The following is a 23,373-nucleotide window of genomic DNA, read 5'->3' as shown; positions in this document are numbered from 1 at the left end:
ACACCAATTATTGTCTTGGACTCTCTCTGTGATTAATGGTAAAGCCATTTCCCAAGAAACTGATGTCCAAAGGCTGGAGAAAGTCCGAGAAACAGAGGGTTGACTCCTCTTTGTCAGGAAACTGTAAATTGCTAGAGTTGACCTTTGTTATAATCTGCACTAGCTAGCTCTGAAAATCAATTTTAAAATGAGGCTACACACACACACAGACACATATAGCTTCTTCTTCCACTTCAAATCTTCTATTTTTCTGCAACGTTAAACTTGTTCTGAACTTACTGGTCATTGCTCATTTCTTTCTTCCGATTCTTCCTATTCAATTTTTCTTAAAGAGCTCAAACTGATCAACTGGTCTCATTGGAAGTTGTTGTCAATTATCAATCATGTATACCAATAAGCAAGTCCCACCAAAAATGTCCACATGTAAGTAGAGAAATCTGTTGTTGCCAAATAGAAAGAGTAAAGGAATCTGTTGGCCTTGGCAGTTAGCACTAACAGCAACTGCATTTTCTGGTTATCTTAAACTTATCAATCATTTCACAATATGGTTAGGACGAAGAGTTGGAGGATACATGAGAATTTTATTGACGACCTATAAAAATATGAGAAAATATGGAATAAACCAAATATTAGAGGCACTCTTTTAAACTAAACTCACGTCCATTTGTTTTCTAAATCTACACTCAAATTGAATATTCCAACATTCTTTATAAGTCTTATTTTTATAATTAATATTTTTATTTTTCTTGATTTCACTTTTTTACTATTTTGGTTGAAAAAGAAAATTATCTCCATAAACGTAGATGTGACTAATAATCAATTTTCATTTCCTTAAATTTATCCTCATTTTATGTTACTGATATGAATACACACACACATATAAATATGCTCGGCAAAATTGTCAAAATACACTCTAAATTTGGTTGAAATTGTCAATTTGCACCCGAACTTGCATTTTAGTCAATTTACCTCCTAAACTTGGTAAAATTGTCGATTTGCATCTCATCCGTTAAATTCAACTGTTCATATCTAATTTTACGTCACATGTCATACACATGAGGGGTAATGTTGTCATTTTCTATTTTTTTAATAAATAAAAATATTCTTTAAAAGAATGATTATTTTTAATTAATTTATTAATTTACATCTTTTTTTTATATACTTCATCCTATTTCGAATTATATATCCAACATACTCACCCATTCAAATATAGTGTGTTGTGTGTATATATATATATATTTTATATGTACACATTTATTTTTAATTTTCTATGTATTTTTTTTAAATATTTTTTAACATATCATATCACGTAAAATAATAAATATATAAATCAATAACATATTAAAAAAAACATAATAGCAAGTGTTCCTCTTACGTAATTTTATTAATTTATTTCATTATTAAATATGAATAAATATATAATGATAATACTACCTCTCAAATGCATGATATGTGACTTAAAATTGGATGAAAAACATTAAATTTAACAGATAGAGTGCAAATCGGTAAGTTTTTTACCAAGTTTAGGAGGTAAATTGACTCAAATGCAAGTTCGGAGTGCAAACTGACAATTATGGCCAAATTTATGGTGCAAATTGACATTTTTGCCTATATGCTCATTACATAACTATTTCATTCATAATACAAAATGATAGTTCTTATGGCACGTTTACTAACATGGAATGAAATTGAAAATAGAGGAATTGATTATAGGATAAGAGAATTTCGTCGTTTACTAATACATTGGAGAATTGGATAGAATGTGAGTCTCACCTCCTCATCAGTATTTGATTCCTCTCAAAACCCCTAACTTGATACCTAAGGGGGGAGGTGGGTATCATAATCAATTTCTCCATTATTTCCGGTATCAACTTTTATTACCTAAACTACCCTAATTTATTTGAGAATATTTCCAAATTGTCAAATCCAAATTGAGAATATATACAGTATTGTTAAAACCCACAAATAAACAACCAAATATATTCTACGGCAATACTTAAGGTCAGTTCGTCTCTTTTTCTAATAATATTCTCTAATTTTTTTTCTTTTATTTACATAATGTATGATTAAGTGAAATTTAATTGGAATTAGATTTTTCTTATTGTGTGTTAAAGGAAAAAAAATTAGTGTAGTGACATTTATATGTCGTTCTGATGGTAAAAATTGGTGTAACACAGTAGCACTATTGATTGATAGAAGAAATAAGCAACTTCATAGATATATATGCGTATTTCAGTAATTAAATTAATTTTAATTCTGATTTTGATGGTAAGTAAAAAATATCAATCGTAATTAGAATTGTTTATATTCTAATTCCATGTTGAAAGTAAACAGTTCAATAGAAATTGAAATCTCCACATCCAAATCTATTTTATGTCTCATAATTCCTAATGAATTTCATTCTTGATGAGTTTTATTCCAAGTTAATAAACGTGCCATTAATTCTCTTATATGTATGTAGTTTTATTTTGAAGAATCTCTTGAAGAATTTTCATATATATCTTTTTCAACGAGTCTAATTGTTACCGCAAAATAATGAGGGATGCAAGACGAGGGCAATATGCATGGTACTTCTCGCCTATATCTCCTAATTGATAGTTGAAGAAAGGTTAAAGAAAATAAAAGTTTTGAATTTGAAGATATGCTAAAGTGTTCCTGATAAGGTATTCATTTTCTTCTTAAATTATTTTTGTGTTCCTTGTATGTATATGTTCTTCATCTAAATGTATATATACAACAAGACATCAGTCTACTTGGAATTGGTCTTGAAGATCCTCTGAAGATGATTCTGGTTTACTCATTCTAGTAGGAATATGACAAGCAAGACACTGATGTCGTCTAGATCTGTGCATAATCTTTATTAATTAGTAATCACATTCTTCCGCCCTTCTTAGTAGAGTTTTGATCGATCTATCACGTAAAATATTGTCAATTAGCACATACCTAATATTCGCTGTTTGCTTTAGCTAAACACTGGATGTTTCAACAAATGTTGATCGAAAGTGGTAGTGTATTTCTTGAGTATATTGAGCTTGACATAAATCAAAGAGTACCACTCCCAAATTAACACTATGGACGTAAAACTGTAGCAAATATATGATTACTCGCATTTTTATACGTGTAAACATGTCTTAAACATTATAAATATGTTAATTCTTATGTCAATATTATGTAATTAATCCATATTTACAGTCACAAATGGATGTTGATGCCTTAGCGGCCGTAATGCCCATATTAAAGAGTTGGTTGTGGCCTTCACCAGCATAATCAATGCACCGTAAGGATAATTGGTCTAGTAATCTTAATCGGTATTAGATATGAGACTTGACACATTAGAAAATACATGCATTTGTGAATGTAATGTCAATATTTTGCAAGAAAAGAGTTAGTGTAAATCACTCAAAACTCACATGCTCCCCACTTGTTTGAATTACATATTTAATTGGTAATTAGTTTGTTTTTTATTTATATTTAGTTTGTATTTAATTTAAGAATGACTAAATCAATCAATCTCACAAAAATATCTACATCTCATTTGTGCATATTCATTTTAAGCTACATGTTGGTGCTTGTGATTAGGGTTAGTGTAAACTAAGCCGAGCATTGACAAGATTTGGTGCCTTGTTAGTTTGGAATTCTTTATCTATTTTTTATTTTTTTTTATTTTCTTGTGTGCTTTTAGTATGTTGTCCTAAACACAATTACTTAGATTAAATCTAGGATCTCCATGGTACGATAATTAAGGTCTAAATACTTTATTTACTTGATAACGATATGTTCGCTTGCATTAATTGTGTCCAAGTCAATATATAAAAATGTATGCAAAATGCATGTAACATACTTTTGCTGTCGGAATGATCGGATCCATCAAATGAGAATAACATCTTGACAATGCAAGAAGCAAAATGAATAATATCAATCCATGCATGCCACCTTGTACGTCCAACACGATGAGGAAAGATAAGAAATGATCGATCATATCACATTGTCTCCTTTTAGCATGTGAGGTGCAAGATTTCATTGTCTCTTAAGAGCACAATATTATGGAAAAAGAAGTTTAGAAGAAAAACAGTTCTGGTTTTGGTATGATTTGGCATGCATTCCTCATAATTATTCATCAAAAACATAAATTTGTTTTCAAATCGAATAACAAACCCAGGTTAGTGAAATTGATATCACTGGCTACTTGACTCACTTGTCAAGTGTCATTGTTGCTAATTGATTATCACCGCATGCACGGTTAACAATCAGCCTCAAACCATATGCTATATATCCAATAACAAAATAACCTTCAATCGATCTCACATGCATTAATGATATATATATATATATATATATATATATGCGTCCCATACAATAATCAGTTAATAGAGCATTTCCGACATGGAAATGTTCCTTATATTTTTATTCTTCTTTATGTTAAGGAAAATGAATCCCTTAATTTTACTCCCAACTGATTCTCTAAAGCTATTCTCATCTTAATTGGGGCCGGGATTGTTTAGAAAGATGTTTTGGTACTTTAGATTAACAGCAATATGCAGTTGAAGATGATACATTATGGAAGGCTTTAACTTTAATTTGCTTCCCTAGCTATGATACAAAATCGTAAAGAAGTTAGAGTTGCTCTTAGTAATCAAAAAATTAATTTGCATGCATGCATTATATATTCTAAATAATTACTGAACTAGCATTGTTTTTATATTGGAAGACTTGGCTGATTACTTAACTATCTTTCCCCAATTGCCTCATATAAGGACTCGATGACTGCAATGAAATTGGACAAAGTAGCCATAATTACAATGTTAAGCACCCTCTATACGTCAGTTATATATGCATATATGATATATCCACAAACACGCACATGTAATGTTCCTCATTAACAATGCACGAATGTGTAGGATTCTTCGGACAAATTGATACATTGCAGCCGATGCTCACAACTGTGCTGCACTGCTGCTACGTACTAGCCAATGCACGTAGCTCAGTAAGGGACACACACTAACATTGTTTCCACCGATCGATCTTAGCGTGTTGCACGAGCATGCAGAAATTTCTTAATTAGTTAATTTCTTATTCCGCAACGGCAAGATATAAAAAATATTCCGGAACTCAGACCTTTTTTTTTTTTGGATATTCGGTCGGTGGGACGAGGGTTGTCTCTCCCACAGGCCACACCGCCACAGTGATAGGAGTCATGTTGACAAGGAATAGCATGCAATAACTATTAGAGGTTTGGGAGCACCGATCTTCATTTCCATCAGAATTTAATTAGCAGAGACTCTTACCACATTAATTAATGAGCTACTTTGGCAACTTTGAGCTACTAAGGGTGAGTTGTAAATTAGTGGATGAGAAAAATATGCACCCATGACTCCTCATTTCGGAAGAAAAGGCATCCATATTGTGGAAGGATAGAAGAAACAATATGGTATTTTTTTTCTTATAAGAAAGAAAGACAATTTGGTCGAGAGCTTTAAACAAATTCACTGTATAACAACAACAAAATAATTGTGACTGGAGAGGTGATACAATACTTATAATTTGCTACGGATTTTGGTTTCCAATTCCATACAAGGGGAGTTCAACTACCACCTACCCTTTCCTCTTGGCCAACAAACCTTGTCAATGAACAATCAATATACATTTAACTCACCTCTCTATATATCTCTGTTGGTAACTTGCACTGTCAACTCTCTCTCTCTCTCTCTCTCTCTCTCTCTCTCTCTCTTTTAGAGATCTTCGACACTCCCACACGCTTAGAGTCCCACACGCTTCCATTCAAACGTAACATGCTTATTTTTTTAGGAGAGAGCTGAGGGGGAAGAAGATTGAACCAGTTTGTGCCCATAGGGTTAATTTGCTTCCGTCGCCCATTTGGAAGCTCATATATATGCTAAAAACCTAGCTTAGCTTAACCATGAGTCCATGACCCACATCACATCCTAGTTTTCTCCTCTAGCTTTCTATTATTGGCCTGTTTCTCTATTAAGATAGCATGAGTGAAGAGGCAGCTGAACACACACTAAACCAGAGCTCCATTGTATATGATATTGTGGTGACCCGACCCTCTCTCTCTTTATCTCGTCGTCTAGAGCTTCTAGGTTGAGGGTTGGTGTGTGCTTTAGGTCCTGAATGGATGCAATGGGAAAAACCAGATCGGTTCTAACATTGACAGGAAGATTGATTAACGAGGCTGTGAGTTTCTTTGTTTTCTCCTTTCTGGACCTCGTCGATTTCGTCCTGTGTTTTCTCTACAAACTTGCGGACCTTTTCTTTGAAGCCGAATGGAAGCCTTGCTACTGTTCATCTTCCAAAGAGGTCATTACGAACTGCGGCAAGATCTTGGTCTCTGAGCAAGGCGAGTCGAAAATCGTCTGCCTTAGCTCGACGAAGCTACAGCTTGAGGAGATCTCAGACACACTCTACACGCGCCCTTCTCTCTTATCCGAGGTCTCCAAGATGACTACGAGGGAAACCAAGAGAGGTTCGGCCGTTCGATCCACGTTCACCGCCAACTCCACCATCGTCGAAATGCTTCAGGGAAAGATTGGAGGCCAAATATGTCACCCTATCCCCAGGTGGTCGGATTGTGACTGTAAATTTTGTACTTCTTGGACCTCTTCTTGCAAAGAAACCCTGTACGTTAGAGCTGAAGGACCCAGAGGTAAACGAGCATTGTTATTCTCACTTAATAACACTGTTATTACTTTCACAGTCATTTATAAGGTTTTGTTCACAGTATTCATGTCCTAATCTCGCAAGTCGCAACTAAATAAAAAAAGGTTTTTATGACTTGGATATATATTTACTATAATGTCAGATCATGATGCACGAGAAGATGTGCTATTCATTCATGGGTTCATTTCGTCGTCGGCATTCTGGACGGAGACGGTGTTCCCAAACTTGTCGAGGGCAGCAAAATCAAATTTTAGGTTTTTTGCTATTGATCTTTTGGGGTTTGGAAGAAGTCCAAAGCCAGCCGACTCCATGTACACCCTCAGAGAACACTTGGATATGATTGAGCAGTCCGTGCTTGAACCTCACAAAGTTAAATCCTTCCACATTGTCGCTCATTCGTTAGGCTGCATTTTGGCTCTCGCCCTTGCCGTTAAGCATCCCAACTCCATTAAATCCCTCACCTTACTCGCCCCGGTACGTCGTATTATTCTCTCGTTAATATAGTCTGACAAATTACGTTATTAGACTGTTGTAATCTTTATGCAAGGAAAGATTACAAAAAATCATTTTGAACGGTTGAACTAATTATTTACGGTATTAACTTTATAATTGATTTCGTGCTTGTTAATTAGCCATACTTCCCTGTACCAAAAGGGGCACAAGCAACACAACATGTGATGAGGATGGTGGCACCGAGACGTGTTTGGCCGGTAATTGCATTCGGCGCGTCCATTGCGTGTTGGTACGAGCACATCTCACGGACGGTGTGCCTTCTCATTTGCAAGAACCACCGTTTCGTGGAGTTTGTTGCCAAACTTGTGACCAGAAACAGGTATAGTCATTGATTAATTTCTAATTATTTTGGTACTACTTAAGCGACCTCACCACCTTATGGAATATATTTTGTCACACCAACGATAACCTATTTTGGGCATGAAATCATTTTCTTCTTATCTGCCATTTAATTTTCAAACTTTCCAAACGGTTCATATGGACCCTTTTGTCACATTGATTGGGGAACTCAGCCCCATCTGTAATCTAGGAAAATTAACACTGTAAGTACCGCTTGTAGTTGCATGGACCCAGGGCCGGCCCTGAGATTTTCAGGGCTACAGGCGGAGTGAAAAGATAGGGATATTTACTTTTTAATGTAGTTACAAATGTTTTTTTTCTATGAACGCAAGATAGTTTGCGAATTAAAAAGAATTTGCGAATTGAAATTTGCAGACAAGACTTACCCACAAGTTGAATTTAATAATTTTTTAACAAAAAAGAAAACAATTACAAATGAGCCCCCCCTAACACGACCTTTAGAGGATAAATTAAGCTGAATAGTTGAATTGAAATTGTTCTTTCTCTATTGTCCAATTTCCAAATATGCTGGAAACTAAAAAAAAATTGATCTTTCATGAATGAGCAAATGACGAACAATTACAATAAGATAAAAATAATTATAAATATAGCTGACGAAATAAAAAATTTAAAAGTATGACTGTATTCAATTGAAAAGAATTAACTAGAACTAGTAGAGTCACATCTTCAAAAGAAAATTTAGAAAATTTAAAACTCTACCCTTCACTTTAATCTTATATATATATATATAATATTATTTTTAACTAAAAAATATACACAGTTTTTTTCGGGCCTACCTAAATTGGGGGCTCTAGGTGGCCGCATCTAGGACTTGCTCCAGGGCCGGCCCTGCATGGACCGGTGAATGGCCTGGGTCATAGAATTGGTTGTGCACTTGTGCTACCACAGCTTTAATAATGTTTCCCTCTTTTTGGTTTAACACTTCAACTTAATTAGGGTTTGGTTCCATACCCAACTCTTCGATTGCACTTTCCGAACAACATTTAAGACAATAACTATACTTAACTTAGTTATTGGTGAATTCGGATTTAACAACTTGTAAGAGGACATCTCTTACACACTTTGAACGTATTACACGTACCATGCATGCATGTGATAAAATTTCACATGTAACTTAAATACTGACCTTAAGTGTAACTTGTTGATAGCTAAGTTAGATTTGGCCACAACATCGAATTAATTTCGTATTTTTCTTTCTCATTAGAGTGACCTATACAATTGAGTTGAAATCTAAGAAAATAGGACCATTTAAAAGTGTATCTGTCAATTTATTGTATTTATTCCCCGCTGCTTTAGGAACATGACTCAAAGTAAATAAGAAATAGAGATCAAAACATAAAGATGGAGACATCACTTCATGTTTGAGTTTAAATTTCTTCCCATCATTTATGATGCTGCCAGGGTTGCTGCGAAGTTCATTATGAAAGAGAGAGTGAGTGTGGGAGAGATGTAGAGAGATGAACTAATTGCTGAATGTTTACTTAATTCTTTTACAGGATGAGAACTTTTCTGCTTGAAGGGTTCTTCTGCCACACGCACAACGCAGCGTGGCACACTCTGCACAACGTAATATGCGGCAGTGCGGGGAAGATGGACGCCTACTTAGACACTGTGCGAGACCATCTAAATTGTGATGTTAATGTGTTCCATGGCATGGATGATGAGCTGATCCCAGCTGAATGCAGCTACAATGTGCAATGTAGGGTTCCTCGAGCTCGCGTTAAGGTGATTGAACAGAAAGATCACATCACGATTGTCGTTGGGAGACAAAAGGCTTTCACTAGAGAGCTGGAGGCGATTTGGAACAATTCCTCACGAACTGGTTAAGAAAAATCAGAATTGTTATGAGATATCTTCTATGATATATTTCCGATCATGAGGCACTATGTTTGTATGTATGTCATACTTGTTTTTTCCAAGATAATAGAGAAGCTAGGGATAAAAGCAGTGAGAAACTGATAAAGACCTGGGAGACTAAAGTCCTCCCTCTCCGACGTACTTCAATGAAGTCTCAGTGGACACACAGCTAGCTAGCTAGAGGCGTTGGCCATGTGAAAATGGCTACCATATACAGTAGTGTATTGTTGGGTGACAATATACCCTAAAGTTTAAGACCTAAGTCATAAAAATGTCAAGTGTTCTTTTCTTTGGGATCCTAATAAAACGTCAAGTAGTTGAAAAAGATGAAACATTACATTTGGCACATTCCCAATCTGTGTTACGTACAGTTCTCCAGCTATCCGCCCTTTACATGCCTGATCGAAATTGTTGCTTTCAATTCTTAGGCTCTTAACCAGTGAAAATATAGTTTCGATCTGATCGAATTGACCTAAACCCTATATATGTACATATATATATAGAGGCCGGATCCATAGTAGATGTTTGTAGTGCACCAAAAGTGCGGACATTGGCGTTTTCACTGGAATCCAACCACGCCCGACGATTTTCTCTTGCCGAACGAATCTCAGGACCATCCTAACGACGTCACGAAAAAAATGAGGGCCAAAGAGGTTGACGTTGAAGGTCTGAGGAACAACCTCACTGGAAAAGTCATGTTCGATCAATGTCGACTGTAAATCCTGGCCTGGGCTTTGTTTGGAAAGAGAAACGTAGTCGGGGGTGGTTAGATTCCGGTGAAAGAGTCCAGGTCTGCACTTTTTTGGTGCACTACATACATACTCTCGATTCTTGCTATATATATATATATATATACAGTTCCTATCCAAAGTGAAGCTTCACTCTGAAATTACATAGTGAAGTTCCAATTTTAGTATACCCCGAATTAGATGAAATTTTGTAGAGATGATCTTGAATAATATACCTAAATATTGAATCACTTATGGTTAAAAAATTTGACCGAAAAGTGTGCTAAAATTGGAACTTCACTCTGTAATTTCAGAGTGAAGCTTCACTCTGGATATGGACTATATATATATATATATATATATATATATATATATATAGCTAACTAAGTTGGCCGTTACTTTCCTTTTAGTTTGAAGCTAGAGCCGTAAGTCATTAAATAAGAGTGATGAATGCTTCTCTTATATAGAAACTAGTCCTCTACGTGAACGAAAACCCTGCTGCTTCCATTTTCAAAATTTATCATATATCATATCGGACACAGTGTGTTAAGTAATCGTGCTTGATCCAGTCGAGTACTGTATTCAACCATGCGTACGTACTAAACTGTTGCAGGTGGAGTACAGGGACAGCTACTACTCAACTTTTGCCAACAGTCACTGCATTTTGTGCGCCTTCATCAATTCGGAATTCTAATTGGTCTGCCTGAATAAATAATACCAAGCTAGTATATAACTATATATACGTACGTACGGACGTACTATTAAAGTTACGCCCTTTAATGGGCTAAACATCATGATTGCTCGCCCATTTAGGGTCCGATTGCCCAAAAGCCTATTGTAGGTATTATTAGCCCATGAGGACAGTTTGGTAAGTTCACTGGTTACACCATATTTATCTCTATAAATACGCATTTTCTCTCCACATCAAGGTAAGCCTCCTAAGCCTTTTATCCTATGCTAACACATATCTTACATGTCTATCTTTACTGACTTAGGCATCAAAGCGTTGAAGGCCGGCCAATCCGGTCTTCTTCCCGTAACGCCGTGTGTTTGTGAATTTCAGATGATAGAGAGCTTCATCGGTTCGCCAGAGTTCTCTCATCGGAAATTCCAACGTAACACGTACCAAGGAATTTTCATTAGTCGAGGAGCTAGCTAACATAATGCAGGCATACGGAAACTAATCGAGGAAATAATTTTGGGCAAATATTACTCGTGATTAGAGTGAGGTTAGGCAAAGTATTGTGAAGCTTCAAAATTGTAGGTGGAGAGAGTGAATAGAAGAAGTAAATGCATGTATTTGCTGTTAGGTAATATGATATGACTAATAAAGCTCAGGATAGTTATGGTTTTGCAGATCGGATAGCTAGAATTAGAAGTCTTGTAAAGTCAAAACAAACTGGGAAATCTGAGAGGGGAGAACATGGATGTTCATAGAGTACTGAACCAGTAAGGCTACGGCTAGGCTAGGCTAGCTAGCACGCATCAATGTCTTTCTTTTTTCTTCAAAATGGATAACGACTTTGCCCCATGCTTTCTGGTATAAAAAATCAGAGAAAATTAGCGATATATCCATTTTTCAAACATTCTTTTAAGTTGAACTCACACTTAACTTCTTTTTTTTCAAACCACACTCAGTACTTATTGCAACATTCCTAATAGAGTTTTCTAAATTAATTAACATAATTCAATTTTTTATTATAGTTCACTTTTTTGCCTTTCTAGTTGAAAAAAAGAAAATTATATGCATTATATGCATTTAATAACTATCATAATTTCTGAAATGCAATAATTGATATCAAACATTAATATACGCATAAATCTTATGTTGCTTTGTTTAATTAGTCGGGAGAAATATGTAACGGAATAGTTAAAAGAATGAAAAATGTAATTTTTATTTGTCTTAATTAATGGAATTAAAAGTTCTATTGTTATTCAATAATTTTTGCAAACTTTTCTATACAATTTATAACAAAGTTTTCTTTCTTGACCGTATATAACTTTCCTCTTCCTAAGGTATGTTAGATTTTTTTTCCTACTTCTCTACAACAAGTATAAACAGTAGACATAGTTCCTACCTCATAGGTATATCCTTCCTATAGAACAGGACGAACACCACACACACACCCCCACCTATATGAGAGAAACACTCATTCCAATAACAATTTGATACAAAGACATTACCTATTTTGCAAGAAAGAAACCACTACAAACGCATAAATTACCTATTAAACAATTTTAGCATCCTACCACAAAAGAAAAAGATTTGAATTCATAGGTAACACAAACCTGACAAATAGAATCCAATCTAAAGCATACCATACCTACCTATTCACCAGAGTATAAAGAGGTATACATATGATTCAAAAAACACACCTCAAATCCGAACCACAATACGAACATATAATTTTACACCTAACTATCAGGTCCAAAATAATACATACCAGAAAAAGAAGAAGCACAAATTGTTGGCGATACAATGCAACCCATCACCCTCTGATTAACCGATCCATTTATATCAATAAAAAATGACAAATATATATCATGATAAAACCGCACGATTTCGAAATTGAAAACCTCCAAATCCCTATGTATTGATTTCTATTGCTTTAATCATGGATGAGATTTGCATTAATATCAAATGTTACAATCAAGGACTCAATTTTGTATCAATTGATTAATGAATGAATTTCCAAAAGTAGAAGCTTTAATCAAGCTGAATCATGGATATGAATTTTGTATTCGTGTGGTATTTTTAGTAAATATCTACAACATAAGGTTCTATTATTTAAGTATGAAATATATTATTTCAATTAAAATTAATCTATTAAATAGGTTTGGGTGTAATTTGAAGTAGTTGGTTTAATCTAAAAATGGTAGATATTTTTGAGTGTATATCTAAATCCCCCGTGAAATCCAGATCGATTATAGGGAGGACCTGTGTCGACCCAAGTTTGACTTAGATCACTGCATGATGCATACTGTATGTACGTACTTCGTATATATAAAAACCCTAGAAATGGTTATATAGGCATCCTTAATCACAAAATGGCTTCCCATGCTTAAGTTGGGGTGGTGATCTGTTGGCTAACGTATATAAAACCGATCGATGGTGCGAATCAATTATGTCCACACAGCTGGTATCTATTGATGTAGTTTGGTGAGAGGAACAACCTATATTGCCTGGTGATGAAAGAAACCCATTAAGATTGATTAATTAATTCGTATCCACACATATAAATATATTGTCATATATAACCACCTCAACTCCGTTCCCCGGGTCGGCAGTTGGCGCTTAACTGCCGTCTGATCTAACTGTTTGGCCAATGTTTGACCAGATCGAACGACAGTTAAGTGTCACATGGTGCTTAATTACTGACCGGGTAATCAATACGCATAACCACCTACATCGTCATTTAGTCTGTTGTTGTTTTACTACCTGCATAGTAATGCCGGTTGTTGCTAAAATTAGCCGACATTGTACCATTTATACTTACACAATTATGTGATTGATTCATTGTAATTTATATGTAGTTGATCACTGTACTCATTGTTGTTAATCCTTCGAGTTTGATCAACCATGCATACAAGCAGGGGCGGACCTGTTTGAAGGACACGGACACGCTCGAACACGCGCGGATACGCTCGGACACGCGAACTCAATTTGGACACGGCCCGGACACGTGAGTGTCCGAATTGGACACGCGGACACGCACAAACTCATAATAAAATTGAAAGTGCTTATGGTGAGAATCGAACCTTGGTCATCCAAGGCACCCAACAACTCTTCAACCATTCCAACAGATTCAGTTTTTGTTATATTTATGCACACTTTAATATATATATATAAGGAGAGAAACTCATAATAAAAATAAGAATGCTTGTGGTGGGATTAGAACCTTGGTCATCCAAATGATCCAACAAATCCTCAACCATTCCAACATATTCAGTTTTTGTTATATTTATGCACACTTTAATATATATACATCTAAATACTTTCAAATTTTTAAATTAATTTTTAATAAAAAAATATATATATATTAAAATAATTTTAATTGACGTGTCCACCACGTGTCCACCACGTGTCCGTGTCCAAAAAAAATTATATATGCCGTGTCTACGTATCGAATCGTGTCCGTGTCCATGCTACATAGGTTCAAACCTTAGCATGGATTTGTATCAACCTTTTACATTTTCATCCTTCTTTTCTTTTCTCATTCATTTTTTCATAAAACATTCACATTTCTAGTTTTTTCTTATGAGAGAACATCTTTTCTATTAGTATTATTACTTTTCCTTTTAAAATTAGGTTTAATAAGGTGATTGTATTAAAATACCGTTTTAACAAAAAAAAATCGAAATTATATTGACGAAACAAATTCCATATAGGGGAGTAAACTAGTCTAGACTCATTTTAGTTCCTAGATCCGCCTCTGCATACAAGAGAAAATACTAATAGATAAGGTGATTAACACAAACATCCACCTTAACACAAACATGAAAATACTAATAGATAAGGTGATTAACACAAACATCCACCTTAACACAAACATCGTCCGATCCCTTTATGACTTTATCACACCTTCACCATGAAACAAAACCCCCGATTCAAGTAAGCTACAGCATGGCAGCACATTATTCACATGCCTTTGAATCCTTTGATCATCGTCAATCTGTAGCGCTATATATATTAAGACTAAGAGAATATATATCAACAACTAAAATTGAAAAATTTGACTGACGTTAAAAATCTCAAAATCTTCTACGGTAAACTATTTACACAAGAGCCTAGTTTTATCTTAAACTGTTTTATTTCCACACAACATGGAGATATTGGATATGAGAAATTATTATATATATCTGCCACATATCTCACGTGACTTACCCCCTTAATATTATTGGTCCATTTTTTACTATGATTGGTTCTTATATGTAAATAAACTTTTATCATTTACACCGTGTGCATGTTAATTATACCATGACGTAATTTGATTGACTATGTACACCACATGACATTGCCATGAGGTATGACGGGTACACAGAATAATTACTTGATAGAATAGATCAAATTGTCAAAAGAAGAAAGGACATGGTGAGTAAAGCCGACCGTTAGTCATTTACAAACAAAATAAAAAAGGACAAAAACAACAAAGAAGAAGCTAGAAACAATTTTGTGGGTTTAAATTATTGGGATGGGTGATAGTGATTGGGACAGAATATCCTCTTTAAATTAGGAATTGCCCTAGAATTTAAAGGAATCAAATTGTTCAATAATAGTGTTTTTGTACACAGTTTGTGCATACATGCACATTATGGATGGTTTTTAAAGTAAAACGAGAGATAAAAGACGAGAGTACTCGACAAATAGAGGTAAAATTATAGTTAAACTTAGTTACAGTGGTATCATGTTTCGGGAGAATTATTATTCTACCATTATGTGTGTCTTAGCCTATTTAGGTTTCCTATTAGAGATAGATTTGCATCTTTGTAATAAATTATGATTCCAGATCATACATGATTTAGGTCTATGTAATGCATATATATAGGCCCCCATATCATTGAATAAAGTTACAGTTATTATCTGAATTACTCTCGTATTCATTATACTATACCACGTTATCATATGCACGATGCCCAAAAACCCTAAACTTTTAGAGCCATAGAATACTCTAAATGTTTTTCCTCACCGACCGCCCTTGATTTCCAGCATCCGGCAACCCTTTTTCAGTCAACATTCCTCATCGGCAACAACCCTGCACGCGACCTCGCATCTTCCCTGCAGCCCATGTGCACGTTCCTACAAGCCCTCTACAAAGCCCTTGCACAGCCCCCGTAACTCCGCATCTCTGCTCGCCTCCTACTCATTTGCCCTGCAAAATCAACTTTTTGCCCCGCAAGTCTACACATCAAAGCTTTCAATATTGCTCCTCTAGCATATTCACGCAAACAACGTGAACATCAAAATCAACAACTTCGCTTAAGAGAAGCTACTCTTGTCTTCTTCAATCTTCCACAGCGAATTTTTACTTAAAGTTCCTGCTTTTGAACGTATGGATATGTTATATCGGGCAAACTTCGTCTTTCTTCTATCTCCCGCTGATATTATACCGTAGATGAGGCCAAACGAGGGAACTCGCCACTCTTCTCTTTGGTCGATGTTTTTCGTGTGACGGTTATGGGGGAGTCACGATTGTTTTGAAAGGGAAGTTAATCATGTGGTTGCCTGAGTGCACCGTTGTTTTGGGTGCGATCGTGAGTATCGTCATTTGCATAGATTTTTCATGTGACCATATACGTCACCCCTTCTAATTCCTATCATACTTGAATCTAATCGATTATGTGTTTATTTTATAGATATCATCACATCTCAACCGAAACATGGCCTTTTTGATCTTGAAGGTAATGAATACCACCATTGGATCTCTAACATGTAGCTCGGTTTAGAGCAAAGGGATTCAGAGCATGTTTGATGACCCTCCTGCAATTTTTCCCACTATGACCAAGACTCAGGCTCTCATCTTTATGAGACGTCACATCCATGCAACTCTTAAGAGGCAATACTTGAACGTTAAAGATCTTAAAGAACTATGGGATAAACTTCGCTTGCGGTACAACAACTTTCAGGATAAGCGTCTCCCCAAATTGACCGTTAGATGAGAAAACATATGTCTATTGGACTATAAGAGAGTGGAGGACTTCAATTAGGATATGTTATGTCTGGAATCCAACCTTGGCACTGTTGGTGTCATCAACCGATCTAGATCTTCTCTATAAGACTTTAGACACGTTTCTAATCAACTATGAGGTCCAAGCTCATACATACCAAACTGATATAGAGGAAGGGAATATCCAGACTTTTACCGACTGAATGGCGTATTTGGCAAAGAAAGAGAGGCACTTAGAGATCCTCCTCAGCAATAATAATAGACATGTTGACACTAAACATTTCTATGCCATAGTCTAACTATGAGAAAGCTACTAAGAAAAACAATCAAATAAGAAACGCTCTATACTAGCAATAAGACAACAATTCTCGTGGTGGAAGGCAACAAGGCCGTCCTCGGTCCAAGTCCAATACTTGGACATGTGATGGTGGCTCTTCCGCACCCTCTAGGGGAGGCGGACTCCATCCAAACCCTCAAGGAGGCCGTGCGCATTCACCCGCCTCCAACTCTGGTCATGGCAAGTCTCTATGCTTCAAATGTAGCTTTTTCAAGTATTTTAATCGTGATTGTCGAGCTAGTAAGGAGATGATCAAGACATACTCCTCCTACAAGACGTTTTTACAACTCGAATCGAACAATCTGGATGAATAACCAAAGATCGAGACTCACCACATCTCCATGAAGCCCGAGCTCCTTGCTTCCAAGGCTAAGACTCCAACACTTCCAATGGATACCCCCGACTTTGATAAATCACACATTTAGTTTATTCTAGATTTAAGATTTCAAGTATTGTTATGGCTTTGCCATTGTTATTTTCATCGAGTTTGTATTAGTCTTTTGATTTTAGAATTAGAAGTTCGTTTGTGATGTATTAAATATTGGCATTCAATAAAATTTCTTATTTCCTTATTCACAAGTCGATCTCCTAAAAATTGTATTTACCTTACACTTAGCATGATGGTTAACATTTGCAACTCGTGTGGTTTTTAAATTGGACATTTTTTGGTTACATGGGACCTCAATAACATTATGTTGTGACAATTAAAATTGGAAAACGAATATTAGAACGTCAAAATTTGACATCACTACGCCTCTGTAATATCCGGCATGAGGACCGTATCCAACCTTTCTTGGCCTTATTTTGGTGTGTCTAGCCTGTATCCGGAGGTATTCCGGCCTCCTACTGTTGACTTTGTTATCTATGCCCAGCCCCTGCCGGACCTGCAACTCTTGCCTTTATACCAGCAATTTTTGTCGTTTTTTCTGATGTTTTTCGGGCATATTTCCAGTTTTCTCCAAGTCAACTTTCCTTACTCCCCGACATTCTTTATGTGTGTTTTACATCATTTTTTGGATGGTTTTACTACCCTAGTTTACTTATTGATATTTTACTGCTTCAATACCATGTTTTACTAACTTTTTGGTTGAAGAATATAGTACTATTGCCATATGATACACTCGATGGATTGTACTTTGTTGTAATACTCTTTCTTATAATATTATACGGTGTATTGTTTAGAATAGTTCTCGTGTTGCTAACTCACTTAATTTTCATTTTATAGATGTCCCGCGGGGAAATTGAGTGTCTAGCTAATTGCGGAACCACCCACATTATTTTACAACACATGCAGTTGTTCACGGATCTAGTGTTTTCGACTTCTTCGATGACGACAATGATTGACTCTCAACATCGTTGACACTCTTTATGCGTTAAAATCTCCCAGCAACAAGTTTTAAAGACATACATGTCAATGATTTTCATTTTGATACTTATGTTGAGAATGGAGAGGAATATTTTTGTGTTACCTTTGAGAAAGCATGCCATTCTCAAGACTCTTCATCTTCTCTTATATGCTGTGGCATGCCTATCTCAGACACTCTGGACGTGATATAGTGATTAGAATTCTCAAGAATTCACAACGGTCATCCATTTTTCAAGTCCCGAAAGCTATTGGAGGATCACTTCACCCATGTCCCGCACGGTGAGGCCGAAACTAGCCTTCTTGGCTTCGACATGGCATAAGCGCCATCGGTGGTGGCGTCCCCTGCCTCACAAGAGCTTGTAATGCCTCCCGTTATTTCCAATGTCTCTATGGTAATCTCCAATGCTCATCGCTCGTTTCGCAAACCTTGTTCTCTTGCTAAATTTCAAGGAAGTCATTCATTTGCTAAGGCTTTAATCGAGCACATAACATTCTTACAACGTATTCAAGGTGACATTTGTGGAACTATTCAACCGGAATACAGACCTTTTAAGTATGTTATGGTATTAGTTGATGCATTGATGCGTTTGTCACACGTGACTGTGCTATCTATAAGGAATGCTGCATTTGCTAAGTTATTAGCTGAAATCATCAAACTAAGGGCTCACCACTCTATTCATCCTATAAAATCTATTCAATTGGATAATGCTGGAGAATTCACATCCAAGACCTTTGATGATTACTGCATGTCTATTAGGATCTAAGTTGAACATCAAGTCCCTCATGTACATTCATAGAACGGTCTAGTAGAGACTACCACCAAACGTATTCAACTTAATGCTAGGGTTATGGTTATGGATAGTAACATGCCGGTCTCTGCATGGGGATATGTAATGTTGCATGCAGCGACACTTATTCGTTTCTGACCCATGAAAAACCAAGCGTTTAGTGCGTACCAGATAGTCACTGGTTACGAACTTAATATTTCACACTTACGCATATTTGGTTACGTCGTCTATGTGCCTATTATGTCCCCACTGCATTATAAGATGGGTTCTCAGAGATGATTAGGTATCTATGTTGACTATAATTCCCCAACTATTGTCCGCTACTTAGAACCAACCACCGTAGATCTATTTATTACAAAATTTGTAAGTTGTCACTTTGATGAGACATACTTCTCATAGTTAGGGGGAGATGAGAATGTTATCAATCTAAATGAACATCAGGAATTGACGTGGTGTGTCCCCACTATGTCGCATTATGATTCATGCACTACTTAAAGTGAGTTAGAAGTGCAACATATTATCGACCTCCTGAATGTTGTGGATTTGATGCCCGATGACAAGGTCGGTTGGATGTCCCGAAATATGGGCGTGGAAGATAAACTCCTAGACCTAGCACCATTGGCACCGTCCTTGACAGTGAGACGATAGTCGGCGGCGTTGCTGGTGCCCCTTGTGGTTATGGCGCCGAGACGGTCTGAGCAGGAGCAGCTTTAGCCTCGGCTCCTCAAAGAAAAAAAAAGGAGACCGAAAAAATCTAAGGATTCAAAGCGAGAAAGAAGCAAATAACCAAGGCACAATACGTCATCAACGATGAATCTCCATCGTATGAGATTGTCTCTGATTATTGTTATGTCTATGAATCAACTCAAGTGTTACCATAGGACGCTATGGAATCTTGTTTGATATCAGAGAACAACGAAATCTCTATTAACTATACTAGTGAGCAATCGGTCCGAAACTGAGCTACTACATGCATTGATGACATTTTCGCTTATTTCGTCGCGCATGAGATCATATCTGAAGACGACGTTGAAGCCTGCTATGTAGCTGAATGTCAACACAAAGCAAATTGGCTGAAGTTGAAGGAAGCAATACATGTAGAACTTGACTCATTGAAGAATATATAAGTCTTCGGAAAAGTTGAATTGACTCCAAGGGATGTCAAACATGTTGGACATAAATGTGTCTTTGTTCGTAAGCGTAATGAGATGAACAAGTGTTGTGAAATTTTAATTAAACCGCAAGCGCACGAATCGTCGTTAGTGTGCAAGTACGAGGTCGTTCTAACTAGGAATTGAGAATCGATTTAATCCTAACTTAATTGATCTAAACTAAGAACATAGATTTTAGGTTTTCAAATAACAAATGAAACAAACAAACAAGATGAAACCTAGGATATCAAAATCAACCACTAACAATCATATTTATGTATCAATGCAACTAATGGATTCTTTTGTATCTCTAGATGACAATCTCCGTATCTAAGTCCAAGTACGACACTTAGACCATAATTTTCCTTAAGTGTATGATACTCTCCAGGTACGGCAAAGGTCGTATATCCTAGCCTGCAGTCTATCCAGGTACGACATAAATTTAACGTGAATGACTCATTACGTTCTAGAAAATAATAGAATCATGCAAACCATTACTTCAGGTATGACAATACTGTAATTCACAACTCTTAATCACAAGACACTAAATTGAATTATATTGCATGTACGCCTCAAATTCATCTTCTAATTACTTTATGCAAAGCCCTAAGGGTGATCAATCAAAAAACTTAAACATAAAACATCAATTCATATAGTGACTAAGAATTCATCATAAAGAAACTATAAATCTATTAATTAAGCATCAAACTATATAAACAATCATGATAGGGTATCATCCTAACCTTAGAAAAAGGTTTAACAAACTATGACTAAGAAAAACATAACAAAAACAATAAAAGAATGGAATGGGGAAGATGGATTGATGATCTCTGCCCCTTTGGTGTCTATATTGCGCTCTACAGACCTCCTCTCATATGAAATTCGTCATCCCTTATATAGGGAAGATTACTGCTCATCTTTCACTTCAATTTCCTTGTAAGACTTGGATTCTAGACTCCTATCTTGATATAGAATGAGAAAATATTGAAATATCTTTTGTAAAAATAGGAATCCATATAATATTTGCATCTTCATCTGAATTATTGACCTTGATGTACTGAAATTAAATGAACTTTGCAACATAACTTGAGTTCTCCATAAATGCTAATGAACCCGAGCAGATTTCAGCTCTGACCTCTCGTCATTTAAAATATCATAACTTTCTCTCAGAGTATCGAAATTAAGATCCGTAAAATCCTACATAAAATAGACATCTGTATCTTTCCAATGGTATAAGGCTCTTGATCTAATTCGATTAGCAACTCTCTCAGGATGTCAGAAAAGTTGGACGTTCTGCATAGCCAGATTCTGACAATGAAGAATAATCCTCATTTAATCTTTATTAGCTCATTTTAGCCTATTTTCTTCTCTCTTTGAGACAAACCTATAAACACACTAAAATAAAAATAATCAATCATAAATTAAAGAACGAAATAAATAAACTAAGAATATGATGCATAGAAATATAGGATAATATGATCACATCAACAAGGTCGTGCGTGTTCATATGAAAGACAAAAATTCCAAATTTGTCATCGTTATGGTTTACGTTGATGACAAGAACATAATTGGTACTTTTGATAGATTGAAGAGACCGTGTGTTATTTGAAGTCGGAATTTGAGATGAAGGGCATAGGGAGGACGATATTTTGTCTCGCTCTTTAACTTGTTCACAGGGTCGACGACATCTTAGTGCATCAATCTAATTACACATAGAAGATTTCAATATGGATCTATGCAGTCCATTGTCTACTCTCATGGTTGTCCGAAGTTTAGATATCAAGAAGGATCCATGTCGTTCTAAAGAGGACGATGAAGAAGTTCTATACCTTAGTACAATTGGAGCACTATTGTATCTAGTTCAATGTACTAAACTCGACATATCTTTCGCAGTGAACTTGTTAGCTAAATTTAGCTTCATGCCTATGCTACGTCAATGGAATGGTATCAATCACTTGCTTCGGAACTTGAAAAGTTCCCTTGATAGCATGGTTGTGCCATCTCACACCGGCGCCGTAGGTAGCCTCGGCAACACCACTTTACGCAGTAGAGCCGCTGTCGACAGCCATGGTGTGGTGGCAGACCACAATGCCAAAAGCAGGGTTTTGTCCCCACCTGATCATTCCCCTAATGCAAAGACTCCAAACAACCTCCTAGTTGGTTATGTCGACGCATGGTACCTCTTTGACTCTCATATGACTCGTTTGAGTTGATTTTGCCCAAAATATCCATTTTAGATACATAATACGTTTCTAAAATGGGAATAACGAGATCTACATTCGTAAGCCAAATAATGATGTTTTACTATTCTGAATCAAGATTTAGTATTTTAGGCTAGTTATATTTTCCTTTTAGAACTCTTTTATTTAAGTTTCTTTACCGTTGGGAATACTGCTATATCTTGGAGATCCACTATCATATCCTGGACGGGAAAATGACGGTATTAGAGTGAAAAATTATGGATTAACAAGCGAACAAACAAACAGAGTCCGTTTGAACACTCGCTAGTATGGAAACTTGTACAAATTTTTCGCTAAACAACAAACTGAGTTTTACAAATGTAACTTGAAAATAGAAACTCAAATTATGACTTTAGAAACACACGTAAAATAATTATGCAAGCTTTACAATAATTTAAAACAATGGAAGGTGATAAAAGAGTCACCGGCCCAAAACAAATACAACTATTGCAACCCAAAATATACAACAAAGGTGACATGATTTATAATACAACCTCAGAACTTATATCTCAATAAGAACAAGATACAAGAGAGAGCTCATAAAACTAAAAATGACTTCAAACGGCCCAAAGGATGTGTGCTCCTAAACTTCACATTTCCTTAACTCTTGTTGGCTCCTAACCTGCATATAAACTATAGTAGGGGTGAGCTTCGTCCTCGCTCACCCAGTAGGGGCCAGCCCACTTATGT

General features: G+C 36.0%; 1 protein-coding gene across 1 annotated transcript; it reads left to right on the top strand.

Annotated features, from left to right (window-relative positions):
* Positions 1–5,904: 5,904 nt before the first annotated feature.
* Positions 5,905–9,509, top strand: LOC126794785 (probable lysophospholipase BODYGUARD 3). Its single transcript, XM_050521564.1, has 4 exons — positions 5,905–6,664; positions 6,821–7,152; positions 7,311–7,510; positions 9,048–9,509. The coding sequence occupies exons 1-4, from the start codon at positions 6,133–6,135 to the stop codon at positions 9,376–9,378; spliced, it is 1,395 nt and encodes a 464-aa protein (XP_050377521.1). The 5' UTR covers positions 5,905–6,132; the 3' UTR covers positions 9,379–9,509.
* The last annotated feature ends 13,864 nt before the right edge of the window (positions 9,510–23,373 follow it).

Source organism: Argentina anserina, chromosome 5 (assembly GCF_933775445.1).
Source record: "Argentina anserina chromosome 5, drPotAnse1.1, whole genome shotgun sequence".
In the NCBI taxonomy this organism is placed as follows: domain Eukaryota; kingdom Viridiplantae; phylum Streptophyta; class Magnoliopsida; order Rosales; family Rosaceae; genus Argentina; species Argentina anserina.
The sequence above is the reverse complement of the archived record's forward strand: the minus strand, read 5'-3'. Positions and strand labels throughout refer to the sequence as shown.